Here is a 13,809-nt window from a genome sequence, read left to right on the forward strand (position 1 = left end):
TTTATACTTTATTTAGTACCATGAACTTTACACCTCACATTGCATGCTTACTTCCTTCTAGTGAAGTAACCATCACTAGTAGCTTGTCTCTCTCTCTCTCTCTCTCTCTCTCTCGACTCTTGAGAGAGATGGAACCACAAAATTTGAAGACCTAAAAGATTTATTTTATCATGAGTAGGTAGGTATGAAGGAAGAAAGGGGTTAGGTTGAATAAATAGGGGTTTTCAGTTTGAGGAAACAAGTGGTAGTACCAGGGCGGCCATAGTTACTATGAGGCCCAAAGGGGATTATAAAATTGAGGCCCCATCTTGTTAGCTATTATAGATCCTCCAATTGCATTTATAGAAAGGGTTTTTCTAAAGATGTGTGAACAAAAATAAACTAATCTCGATCTAAATTTTTGAAGTTAGAAACGTTTCTTAACATTTCAACAGAATTTGGAAGTCATTTTGTACAAAACAAAAATGAAATTAAGCTTTAGACATAATTAATTGTTGGTTCGTACTAATCAATTTTAGAAGTTATAATATGTAAAATAAAATGAAATAATAACAATTGAAATCTTAAAGGCGAGCGTTCAATGAGACCGCCTTCTTAACGAAAGGCGTAAAGCCTCACCGTTGCTTTTCAAATAGCCGGGGACTTATGCTACGTGAAAGAGATATGGGGAAAAAGTGCAGAATGAAGTAAGATGGGGGACTTGATTTAAGGCAACTCCAATGTGGGGTTCGGGCTCTCAATTTTGGGAGCCCCTGATTTTTGGGAGCCCCGGGGCTTAGAGCAACTCCAATGTTGGGCTCCCAAATCTAAATTTTGTACATGTGTGGTGTAAGTGTGTGAGGTTTGTGTTTTAATTTTCACCCATTAAATTTTGACTCTAATATTTGAAATTCCACCCATTAAATTTTCACCCATTAAATTTTGGCTTTAATATTTGAAATTTCACCCATTAAATTTAATGGTTTGTGTTTTAATTTTCACTCATTAAATTTTGGCTCTAATATTTTCACCCATTGGCATTTAGATCCATTGTAAAAAAAAATTAATGGAGAAGAAATTGATAGAGAAAGAGAGATAAAATAGAGAAAGAGAGATAAAATAGAGAGCAAATAGAGAGAGAGAGAGAGAAAGAGAGAGATCAAAAAAATATTGGGTGGATCCCCTTTTAAAGGGGATCCACCCAATATTAACGTTGGGAGCTCCCAACGGTAATTAAAATGGGGCTGGGAGCCCCCAGTCAGGGCTCCCATTTGGGAGCCAGGGAGCATGGGGCTCCCAGCCCCACCGGGAGCCGAGCCCCGGGGCTCCCGGGTTGGAGTATGTGGGCTGGGGCTCCCAAATTCCCCAGCCCCCCCACATTGGAGTTGCTCTTAGGATCACTTCTTATGAGGCATGACCAACAACCAACCACTCCACCGCCATCTCTTAGTTGTTTAATTCAGAGATGTAACTATCTCTAATACTCTTTCCACAACAACAACAAAAAAACTATCTCTAATACTAAAATATCTTGGGGGCCTTATTGAGTTGGGGGCCCAAAACGGCCACTTTGGTCACTTTGAGCCAGGGCCAGCCCTGAGTAGTAAGTACTACATAAATTGGAGATAGATGCATGAGCGTCCTTAAAAAGTTGGATAGAGATTTAAAACTCTCTTTCTCTCTCACTCCCTTTCTCTCTATATACATATATATGCATCTTTTTTTTGTTGAAAGACATATATATGCATCTATCTATCTATCTATCTTCATGCATCTAGTTATTTTCTTATAATATTTTCATGATTAAATATATACAACTTGAAAAGATAGATTAGTATATACTTTTGGGTTTTTAAGAACTAAATAGTAAATATGGTGGCTCCTTTATCACTGTGGCCATGGGAGAACCTTGGAGTTTACAAGGCAAGTTTATTTTCTGAAGTATTCATACTCAATTGTATTTATATTTAATTTTAATCATACACAAATTAATTGAATTACCACTAATTAATTTCTTTATTTTTCTTACTTAATTTACAGTATTTACTATATGGACCACTTATTACAAAAGTCATTTATTCAAGAACTTGGAAGCAAGATTCACAAAATGAAAGTTGGGCTCTTCATATTCTTATTTTATGTTTACTTAGAGGTGTTACTTATCAAACATGGTATACTTTGAGCTCCATGTTATATCTTACTCGAAATCGCCTTATTGTTCGTCATGGAGTCGATTTCAGACAAATCGATAGAGAGTGGGACTGGTATACTTTTTTTTCTCTAAATGTGTATTACGGTTTAGCATTAGTGAATTGAATTGTAGAGACGAGAGTTCAAATCTTGTTGAATAAAAAAATGTTAATATAATAAATTATGTTTGATTGATTTGACAGGGATAACTTCATAATTCTTCAAGCTTATTTGGTTACCATGACATGTTACATATTCAGATTTTTTGAGAACCTACCTATGTGGAGCTCATCAATTGGGACTCTATGTGCTATTCTTCTCCACATTGGAATTTCAGAGCCTTTGTATTATTGTATCCACAGATTTCTTCATGGAAATAAATATTTCTTTGCTCATTATCATTCACTTCATCATAACTCTTGTGTCACTCAATCATTTACAGGTACGTTCTCTTGACTATATCTCTATACTTTCTCTCTCCTTCATAGTTCATGTTAAAGAAAATAAGTTCATAACTTGTCATTGTAAGAGTTTACGATAAAACCCTTATGTAGCTGTCTGTTTGCGCATACAAGTTTCTCACATGATAAAGTTGTCAGCAGTATCAACCCACAACCAATCTATGTGTTGTTCTGTCCAGTGAGAGAATTGTATGTATAGGCACCACAATAGACTTGGTATTTTATCATCGCTTTTTTTTATTGTACTTGGTGCAGCTGGGGTAGGTACGTTTTTGGAGCATATATTGTTGAGCATAGTCACAGCAATTCCAATTTCAGGAACAATTATGTTTGGGTTCGGATCGAAAAGCATGATTTATGGTTATGTTTTGATCTTTGACATTTTAAGATGTTTGGGACATTGTAACGTAGAAGTCATTTCTCAAAAGATATTTGAGTTCTTCCCACTTCTCCGATACGTCATTTATACACCCACGTAAGTAATTTTCTCCTTCTATATACAAATAAACTAGTTACTTTTTAGTTTTTTAAACTTTACAAAACTTATAAATGAGTCATGATAGATGTTTATATCATTTATAGACAGACAAAAGCAACTACCTTTGTTGGTACACATGACCTTTTTTCATATTTATGTCAATGTGAATTGACATGATCAATTACTTAGATACTTAAAACTTCATCTCAATTTAAGTGCAAGTAGAATTCCAAGAGTAATGAATTAGTAATGAAGAGAGTAACTTAATTATGATTAAACCAACTGAACTACTACTTTTTAAGGGGTTTTGTTAGCCACTGTTAAAGCATGGGTTGGTTTTGGTTGTTGAATGTTATTAAATCTTTTGTCTAGTTACTCATACGTTTATCATGTCTTTTCACATCATCATTTTACCTAAGTACCCTTTCTTTAAACTTTTATTTTGTAACATTAACAGTTGCCTTGACAAGTTTAATGTCATGTGTATTCATTTTCGTGTTTATGACAAGAATGATTATAACAAAAACTATTTAATGAATATCAATATTTTTGAAATATTATAAAGATGAAATACTCTCATAAACCTAATGTGAATGACCGCCTAAAAGTCAAGGAACGAAACTCCAAATATGCCATTGTTCAGAACCTTGGACCTCTGAAATAGAATTACCAATACTTCAATTATTTGGTACACATACTTTCGCTGGGATATAACATGAGTGTAAACTAGTGCGGGCAAGATTGATTCTAAGACCTCTTATATATAATAATGTGAATTAGGAAGTCATCCTAACTCATATTATTTCGGATTCCTTCTAAAATGACATCAAGTTAGGACTGCAAAAACCCAAAGGAACTAGAAAATATGGGTCAATCTCTAATTTGCTTTAAATATCCTGGGTCCAAAGTCCAAACCCAATCCTTTGTTTGTATATCTTAGAAAATGAATTAATTTGAATGAATTTAATAAATTAAAGTAAGCTTATGCAGATACCACAGCTTGCACCATATTGAGAAGGATACAAATTTCTGCCTATTTATGCCTCTTTTTGATGCAATTGGAAATACCTTAAATGCCAAGTCGTGGGAGTTGCACAAAATGATAAGTTCAGGTCAGTCTGAATTTCTTTGGGTGCGCATATAGACTTGTTTCTCACAAAGTCTCTCGAGACAAAAAGGGCCACCAAATATACAAATGGAGACCTGGTTTTATTAAGAAAATTGTGATTTTCAGCGAAGGAAGAAGATGAGAAAAGTATTAGGAGTGTACTTATCATTCACAAGGCCTTAGATGAATTCAATCTATAGGCACCTCTCGGTTAACCAACTTAACAATAACCATTGAACCTACTAATCTGACTGAACTTGAGGTAAGGGTTTTGGATAAAACTGATTCTGAGGAGAAGCTCTAGAGTAGTTTGGGTTTGGACTAAAAAAAAGTGTTGAGGGTTGTAGCTAGACTTAAGTGGTGAATTTTGAGTGTAGAAAACTCGAGGAGGTTGAGTGAGGATTTCTTCAGCTTTTTCTTGAGCAAGATATTGCTCAAAGTTTAGTAGTTTAGACTTTATTTCAGAAAAAGTAATGGGAGAGGTTCTGTTTTTTATTAGAATAGAGAGATACTTGTACCTTTCCTAGTACCATGTAAAGTATGGTGAACGAAATTATCATCAATGAGCTTCTCTCCAATGGCATCAAAGCATCGGATATGGCCTTGATGCGCTGAAAATAGATTGAGCCAGTGCCATTATCTCTTTTGATGGTTTGAAGCTGTGATTGTAGAAGATCCTTCTTAGCAAATGATTCTTGAAACGAAAGGATTTCAATTGTTTTCCAAATGGAAGCAACATTTGATAATCCAAGCACCTCTGAAGCAACAATAGGTGCAACTGTGGATTTTAAGCAACTCATAACAAAATGGTCAGTTTTCCTCCATTGAACATAGTTAGGGTTTCGACTGACTTCATCATTAATGTCGATATGATTATCACTTAGTAAGTGGTAGCACTTATAAGTGCTAAAATATCAAACACCCTCTTAATCAGTCGTTAAGTTAGTTAATCGGGAGGTGCCTATAAATAGAATTCATCTAAGGCCTACTGAATGATAAGTACACTCTTAATAAAAAGTGATAGGTTTTTCTTTCTCGGGAAGAAGAAAAACATGATACAAGTGGTTAGATGAAAAAGAAAATGGAGAAAGTGAAATGGGCTTCTATAACTAGCCCCATTTTTCCAAAAAAAAAATATAGCTCCATTTTTTGCTCTCAACTATAAATGTGGGAACAAAAGACTGATTTAGTCTTTAACTATTGGCATAATTACTCAAAAATTTAAGAAGGCTTAGGTGCTGTTTGTTTTTCTATATTATCAGATCTGAAATCTGAATTGGATCCCAATTCAGATTTCAGATGTTTGTTTTTTGGATTTAAGAAATTCTGAAATTCTGGCTGAATTTGGCCAAGGTCTGAATTGGCTGAATAAAGGCCCTTACATTTCAGACTTTAAACAAGTCTGAAAAGTGAACCAAGAATCTGAAAAATTACAAAAGACAGCATATACCCTTGAAAAACTTTAAATTACAGAATCATATACATCTTCTTCCCTTCTTCAGAAACACAACACCACCACCACCAGGAACAGACCACCGCCACCACTACCACCACACATTCACCACATACCACCACACAACAGAACCACCACCACCATCAGATCAGAACAACAAATAACCACCACACAACAGAACCACCACCACCAGATCAGAACACCCTACCAAACAGCAAATAACCACCACACCATTTTTGTTGGAAGGAAAAGTGGGGAAATAAAGTGAATTAGGAATTTCCAGAGATTTCATGGAATCTATAACTGAAACATTATCCAGACATTTTACTATGCGTCGAACCGATTTGGGTTGCGAGGGTAATCGTGATTGAACCCTCGCCAAAAGTTTGCCATCTTAGGTTATAGAGACGGACTGTTGAGAGAGATAAAAAGAGAAAGAATTGAGGGAATGATCTAGGGTTTCTTAGAGAATGACTGTTGAGAGAGAGAGAGAAAGAGATAAGGGAAGGATCTAGGGTTTCTTTTATTTATAAGAGATGAGGGAAGGACCTAGGGTTTCTTAGAGAGTGGTTGTTGAGAGAGAGAGAAAGAGATGAGAGAAGGATCTGGGGTTAGAGGGTGACTGTTGAAAGAGAAAGAGATGAGCTGATGAGGTAAGGATTTAGGGTTTTTTTTATTTATTAAGATGAGAAAATAGAAATTAGGTTTTCTTTCTTTTTTTGGTCAAAAATACCAACGAAGGGTATAAATGTCATTATCTTAATTCAGACGTCATGATTCAGATTCCAAAAACAAACATCAAACTTGTATTCAGATTCAGCAAAATTCAGATTCAGCAAATTCAGTTAAGCCAATTCAGATTCAGCCAATTCAGATTCAGACATTTATAAAAAAACAAACAGCACCTTACTAAGATATCCTAGTCCTTGGGATCTGATAAACACCAAACTCCCAACAAAATGCGGGACGACCAGACTTATTCTTTGGATAACCGATTGAATTGTTTTATTATAACAGATGGTTAATTTGACTTTGGCCCCCATAATATATTAATATGCCCACCTCACCCTTTTCTCATATATTATGACCAACTTCAATTTTTAATTCCAAAATTAACTCTTTGTCAAATAACTTCAACCCATCGATTTTACTTTCCAGTTTTGCCCTTTGTTTTATTCATAATTTATTACCTTCTCTCTCTCCAATTTTGGTTTTCCTTTTTCTTTCCCTCTTTTTTTTTTCTCATTTTGCTATATTCAATTTTTACCAATTTGAGTTTTAGATAGACCTAAAAATTGTCTCGAATCAACTAAGGCTTGCCTCACACTGATTAATGTCAAATAATTATATGTTCTAAGTTGATTTCGTTTGTAAAATGGCTAATAATCACAGGAAAGAAGAAGAGTAAAGTGCCGGATTTTGTATTTCTAGCTCACGTGATTGACCTGACCCAAGCAATCCACGTACCTTTTGTTTTACGGTCATATAGCTCGAAACCGTTTACAAAAAGGTTGATATTGTTGCCACTTTGGCCGGTGAGCGTCCTCGCCATGATCTGGTTGTGGATTTTCTCCAAGGCCTTTTTAGTTTCTTTTTACAACCTTAGAGGACGACTCCACCAAACATGGACTATTCCTCGTTATGGTTTTCAGGTAATAATTAATCAACTTATTTCAAATGTAGTAAATTTCGTTGAAAATGATCTATACGATGTTGACTGAAAATTATTTATTGGATAACTTTTTATTTAATGTCGTTTTGTAGTATTTCTTACCGTTCACTAAAGATGAGATTAATAGCAAAATAGAAGAAGCTATCCTTAGAGCTGATAAATTAGGAGTCAAAGTCATCAGTCTTGCAGCATTAAACAAGGTTAGTTTCTCTTAATTTTGATGTACCATTCAAGGGGTGCCTTTAGAACTACCATAAAGGGGTTTCTAATTCAATTATACTTCTTCAATCTCTTGCATGTCACTTCCCCCCTAAATGAATAGAATGAAGCTCTAAATGGAGGTGGAACATTGTTCACTAAGAAACATCCCAATCTTCGAGTACGAGTTGTTCATGGTAATACTCTGACAGCAGCTGTGATTCTTAACGAGATCCGAAACGATGTAAAAGAAGTGTTTCTAACTGGAGCTACTTCAAAACTAGGAAGAGCCATCGCTCTGTATCTATGTCGAAAAAAAATTCGTGTGCTGGTAAATATATAATTTTTATGTTATAACGATGTTATGGAACTTTTTTATTGTCATTTAAGTACATTGGTTTTATTTGTATGCAGATGTTAACCCAGTCAAAAGAGAGATTTGAAAGGATTAAAACAGAAGCCTCAAAAGAAAATCAAGATTACTTGGTCCACGTGATTAAGTATGAAGAAGCTCAAAATTGTAAGGTAGGTATATCTTTTTTTTTTCCATTTTTTTTCCATTCTGTAACACCCCAAACTCTAGCAGTTATCGATATTGTCTTCGCTTTGACCACCTCACACAAGTACGAGGTTTTGTTCTTGACGAAGGCATCACGAGCCCACCGAAAAAGCCTCGGTACTTACTAAACTTGAGCCCACCTATAGACCAGTCTCCACTCTTGCGAGCGATGTGGGACTATTACAATCCCCCCACCCTCAGCCAAGAGCCGTCTTCGGTTCTGATATAACCACTTTGTAACGCCCCAAGCTCTAGGAGTTATCAATATTTTCTCCGCTTTGACCACCTCACACTGGTACGGGGTTTTGTTCTTGACGAAGGCACTACGAGCCCTCCCAAAAGGCCTCGGTACTTACTAGATTTGAGCGTACACCTATAGTCCAGTCTCCGGACACTCTTGCGAGTGATGTGGGACTACTACACATTCCCTATCCAATCTTTCATCCAATCTCATAGTTTTTTTTTTCCTTTTCCTTTATGTATAAAACAAATGTTACTTTGTATCTTTTGAATATTGGTGCATATATGGTGATTGATATGTACATGAATATTATACAGACTTGGATAGTAGGTAAATGGATCACACAAAGAGAACAAAGATGGGCTCCACCAGGAACTCATTTCCATCAATTTGTAGTCCCACCAATCTCTGGGTTCAGAAGAGATTGTACTTACAGTGATCTTGTTGCCATGAAACTACCTGATGATGTTGAAGGTTTAGGATCATGTGAGGTAATCTTTTCTACCACAAATATGCCCCTCCATTCCAAATTATTTATTATTACCTTTTACTGTTATTTTTCGATTAGCCCTCAACAATATAACCAGCTTCCTGAGTTGACTCTTTAAGTTAACGGAAAATGCCAAGATAACCTCATTTCAAATTTCTCGTGCATTGACTGAAGAGTCAGATCAAAACTTTTCAAAACTGTATATACACCTATGGCCTGTGGAAATGTTTGTAAATGTCTGAAAATTTTATACACTAATATGTAAAACTCGTGCAAATTTACTCTATTTCGATTCTTAACCCGATTATATTCTAATTTTCATTTTTTGTGAATGCATATAAAAACAGTATACGTCCGAAAGAGGGGAAGTGCATGCATGCCATGCAGGAGGGGTGGTTCATTGTCTAGAAGGTTGGACTCATCATGAGGTTGGTGCCATTGATGTTGATAAAATTGACTTGGTCTGGAATTCTGCTATCAAACATGGCTTCAAACCTGTTTGATCTCTCTCTCTTTTCTTTTGTTGGTATAAGTTCAGACCTCTAAAAGTAAGCTATGTAATGGATATAAATGTATTCAACTACTTAAACAACAAATCATCATTATTAATATAAAATTGATTGGCTTGATAGCTCTTATTTTCAGTATGTATTATTGTCAAAAAAAAAAAGAATTAAAAGTATGAGGGTTTTGTGGCTTCACCAATGAATTTATTGTAGTTTTGATTTAAAAAGAAAAGGAAGAAATTTGGAAAATTTTCTAAGATTTAAAACTAAATGTACAGTACCATGTATTGAAAGACAAACTAAAAAAATTGTAATACATATCTCTCTATAAACTACGCTAAACTACAAATTCAGCCGGTACAGTAGCGGGGCACACTAAGGTGCTGTTTGTTTTTTTATTTATGTCTGAATCTGAAATGTCTGAATCTGAATTTTCTGACCTAAACTGGCTGAATCTGAATTGGCTTAATTATTTTACAAATAAGATGTTTGTTTTTTAAATCTGAACTATAAAGTCCCAATTAAAATTTTGTCAGTTATACCCCTATATGATATTTTTACCAAACAAAACACTTGACTCACAAAACCTTACTCCCTTAAATCCAAAATGCAAAACTCCTTCCTGCCGCCCCCTTCCCTTTCTCTCTCTAACGCCATAACCCATAACCCCAATCTCAGAATTCTTCTATTTCCCCTCTCCCCTTTCTCTCTCTAACACCATTACTACAAACCCCGAGCTGAGTTTTCTCCCATTTTGTTTCTAGCTGTGAACCTAACAATGGCGAATGCTAGTAGGTAGAACAGTTGTAGTTCTATTACTTTACAACCAAAGATTGGTCATGTGGTGGTGCGATTTGGTGCTGCGATTTGGTGTGGTTTGGTGCGATTTGGTGGTTCGATGTGGTGGTGCGATGTGGTGTTGTCTGTCATGTGTTGGTGCGTTTTGGTGTGACTTGTCATGTGGTGGTGCGATTTGATTTTTGGTGGTGGTATGGTCTGTCGTGTGGTGGTGTTGGTGTGCTTTTTTGGTGTGGTGGTGGTGGTGGTGGTGGTGGTGGTGTCGTGGTGGTGGAAGAGGACAAAGAAGATGGATATAGTTCTGTATTTTAGATTTAAACAGGGGTATATACATCTTTCGTAATTTATCAGATGTTGGGCTTCATTTTCAGACTAGTTTTGAAGTCTGAAAAGAATGGACCATTATTCATCCCATTCAGACATGTAATCTATTCAGACGAAATTTCAGATTTACCTAAATGTAAAAAACAAACATCTTCAGATCTGAAAAATAAAAAAAACAAACAACACCTAAGAAATTGCAGTACGATATTTTATTTGTAGGCAATCAATGTGAGTATTGACTAAGCAATAGTTTTTTCAAGTCAACTAAGTGGCTCAAAGTTATAAGAAGACCCTCACAAATTCCAAACAAGATTGCTCTTTTAGTAAAGTGAGCCCCTTAAACAAGATTTTGATACTCCATATTTTATAATGGAGTAAACACATACTACAAAAAAAAAAAGTAGGTAGATATTGATCACCAACTCCTAGAATTTCTATGCAAAATAAATACTAAAAATGAGAACTTCTAAGTTCCATCTTCTATTAGCAACTTGAGAGAAAACTCTTTCATCAAAAAAAAACTTGAGAGAAAACTACTAGTATAATTTTTCACTACCCTCCACCATTTGTTTAGGTTTCATGTGCAACATGTAGTATATCTTTTTCGATTGGAGATTAGAGTGGCAAACTAGCTCTGTTTTGAAGAGATAACAAGATTGTAGCATAAATTTGAAGTTCAAAACCCCTCTATTTGGAGGTTTCACTTAGACTTGATCTTGCTCAAGATTGTATGACAAATAAATTTTTTTGAATCGAGAACTAAAGGAAATCATATTATGTACCAGAAGTAGCTACACAATCAAACAAAATCACAAAATATAAGATCCAAACACATAGAAATGATAATATCTATATGGGTTGTAAGAGAGAAGTATCAACAACTACTAAAAGCATATCATGAAGGTAAACTAAGAGGAAGATTGGAGTCTTCAAGGGTGTCCCTTCCATCTAGGGTACGAATTATCTTCTCTATTGTTCCTGAAAGCACAGCATCCGACCGAGTAAACGACAATGAGGAAGATGAGAAAAATAATGTTGACAATGGCAACTTTCTTCCAGTCGGTCTTAAGATTCGCCAAAACTCCAGCCTTGCAAGATTGACAGTTGTAACAGAGATCCGTGTCCGACCAAGATGTGCAGTCTGCGTTCGTAGAATTTGTTGCGGTTTTCTCCCAGACAGTAGGGGATTTGTATGTGAATCCACACTCAGATGGTGGTTTGCAGCAACCAGACTATAATCAAACACAAAGGTAACCCAAGTCAGATTTCGAATTCCTAATAACGAAACTACTTCAGAACTACCAAAATTTCAGACAGATTTACTATAGATTCATTGAAAAACAAACATAGGTAGTTTATAAATAAAAACCGATATATGCAGCTCTAATCTATTAATACAGAACGTTTGAATTCGAGTCGTTTGAGTCCTACTTGTTTTGGTTAGGAGCACAATAACCCTAAGTTATTTGAAACAATATGTAATATCCGACCCAAATGAACTTAAAATCAACATTCTGAACCATCTCATTTTGGTATTAAACCAAATGATAAGACGGCGGAATTGTAGATTTGGAACCATGTTAATGCCGGTATATGAATCTATCATGCTGAAAATTCAAGGGTTTACTAGAAGAGATCAATGTGGTACCTAAACAGAATGGTTAAGACTTAAACAACAAATTGGAACAACAAACATTTAAGAAAGGTAATTCGAAAAAACCTAATTCCACTAGTAGTGCATTTTCATTGATCTAAGAAACTAATGGTGAGAAATTATAAGTAATGGGGGGAACTAAAAAACTCCATATATATGTTCCTATATGAGAATATATGGAAACCCAAAATTTTAGTTCATAATATGAAGATCCAAAATAAAAAAGCAGAGTTTGATAACCAAATCCAAACTAAAATCAGAACTTATTGGCCTTCAATTTGGAATTAAAGTGACAAAATTATTAGTAAAATCATAAACAAGTGAAACAATCATAAGAAGCAAACCAAAATAAAGCATATCAAAACTTTAATAAAATATAAATTTAACAATAAAGTAAAGAAAAAAGATGAAGAATAAAAATTATGTAAAAGAAAACAAACACATAATTACTTTCCAAGATCAAGTGATCAATCATAACCCTAAATGGAGTACAAGAAAAAAAACTAAACAAAAAGAAAATTGAAAGGTATAAAAAAACTGAAAATTTCTTCTTGGTTTAGAAAGTAAAGAAGAAGATCAATAGCCAAAAAGTACCAAAGTTAAATCATAAAAAAGAACATCTAAAAGAACATGAAGACAAATCAAGATCCAAAACTACCCAAGAAACCAAAACCCTAGATTAACAACTACCCAGTACTGAAACTCAAATTAAGACTTAACATAAACAAAAAAAACCCTCTAAAACAAACATCAAGAACAAGAAAGTGAGAATTTTTATACCTGAATGGGTGATAAATTCTTCATAAAGAAGACATCTTGAGGATCTTTAGTTTCATCCAAACTTTTACAAACTTTGCCATCTTGTAAACAACTTTTAATCCTATTCCAATTCTTATTACTATTAACCCTTTTTTGTAACCAATTTGAATAATCCCCTAACCTATATTCTTTATACCCTCTTCCTGAAACAACTTCACCAGCACCTTTATTTGTAACAACAAAAGCAAAAATGGTGAAAGAGAAAAGAAGAACAATAAGGATGAACATAACAAGTAGGTAAACCCAAAGTAACCATGAAACACGACAACAAGCACCAATCAAACCAGCAAGTGAGATTAACAAAAGAAATACACCTAAAGCAATAATGGGTTTTTCTAAAAACTTCTCACAATCTGTATTTGCTTTAGTACTTAACCAAATTCCTCCACCCAAGATGGGAATCGAAAGAAGAAATGTCACAAAGTTTAGAACACCAACTAAGTTGTTGCTTATACGAACCATCTTTGATCAAAATGAGTTTGATTTCAGAGAAAGAAAGAATAGACTATTATGAAGAGAGAAACTTTTCTAGAGAGAGAAAGTAGAGAGAGAGAGATTGGGGAGTAGGAGAAAGGGTACAGTTTCTATGTGTATATATATACGGTTTCCTCAACTTCATTTAGGCGGTTTCAGAAAATTCAGTGATTCTTTCGGATTGTCCGTGTAGGGAAGATATCTGTACTGCTTACGCGGTTGATGAGCTGACGTGGCAGATATTCACCAACCCCTTGACCGTTTCTCATTAAGTTGAATGTGCCTGTATTTATCACCTTCCTACAAAGTGAATGAAACAAAACACAATAAATGTGAACACTTGTTTGCCCAAATGGTTAAAAGTTTTGACATAGACTCGATTAGTGGAGGAGGTCAAATCCATGG

The 13,809-nt window shown here is 34.9% G+C and overlaps 2 protein-coding genes across 2 annotated transcripts; one reads left to right on the forward strand and one right to left on the reverse strand.

The window, feature by feature from the left end:
- The first annotated feature begins 1,415 nt into the window (after positions 1 to 1,415).
- LOC147550435 (very-long-chain aldehyde decarbonylase CER3-like) lies at positions 1,416 to 9,460 on the forward strand. Its single transcript, XM_086667489.1, has 11 exons — positions 1,416 to 1,902; positions 2,020 to 2,243; positions 2,373 to 2,611; positions 2,886 to 3,105; positions 4,099 to 4,220; positions 7,062 to 7,321; positions 7,434 to 7,541; positions 7,664 to 7,870; positions 7,954 to 8,064; positions 8,657 to 8,830; positions 9,177 to 9,460. The coding sequence occupies exons 1-11, from the start codon at positions 1,852 to 1,854 to the stop codon at positions 9,330 to 9,332; spliced, it is 1,872 nt and encodes a 623-aa protein (XP_086523615.1). The 5' UTR covers positions 1,416 to 1,851; the 3' UTR covers positions 9,333 to 9,460.
- A 1,661-nt stretch (positions 9,461 to 11,121) lies between these two features.
- On the reverse strand, positions 11,122 to 13,510 carry LOC147550436 (tetraspanin-8-like). The gene is made up of 2 exons (XM_086667490.1): positions 12,892 to 13,510; positions 11,122 to 11,689 (listed from the first exon to the last, which is right to left on the reverse strand). The coding sequence occupies exons 1-2, from the start codon at positions 13,390 to 13,392 to the stop codon at positions 11,387 to 11,389; spliced, it is 804 nt and encodes a 267-aa protein (XP_086523616.1). The 5' UTR covers positions 13,393 to 13,510; the 3' UTR covers positions 11,122 to 11,386.
- Positions 13,511 to 13,809: the final 299 nt, after the last annotated feature.

This window comes from Eschscholzia californica, unplaced genomic scaffold (assembly GCF_041429995.1).
Source record: "Eschscholzia californica isolate CP2 unplaced genomic scaffold, dmEscCali1.0.p SCAF_3, whole genome shotgun sequence".
Lineage (NCBI taxonomy): Eukaryota > Viridiplantae > Streptophyta > Magnoliopsida > Ranunculales > Papaveraceae > Eschscholzia > Eschscholzia californica.

Bases quoted from the DNA above. Each gene is read 5' to 3' on its own strand.
- LOC147550435 (XM_086667489.1), top strand. From the start codon at position 1,852: ATGGTGGCTCCTTTATCACTGTGGCCATGGGAGAACCTTGGAGTTTAC. The intron at 2,612-2,885 runs GTACGTTCTCTT...TACTTGGTGCAG, and splicing joins TGTCACTCAATCATTTACAG to CTGGGGTAGGTACGTTTTTG. The intron at 8,065-8,656 runs GTAGGTATATCT...AATATTATACAG, and splicing joins AAGAAGCTCAAAATTGTAAG to ACTTGGATAGTAGGTAAATG.
- LOC147550436 (XM_086667490.1), bottom strand. From the start codon at position 13,392: ATGGTTCGTATAAGCAACAACTTAGTTGGTGTTCTAAACTTTGTGACA. The intron at 11,690-12,891 runs GTATAAAAATTC...GTTTGATTATAG, and splicing joins AGAATTTATCACCCATTCAG to TCTGGTTGCTGCAAACCACC.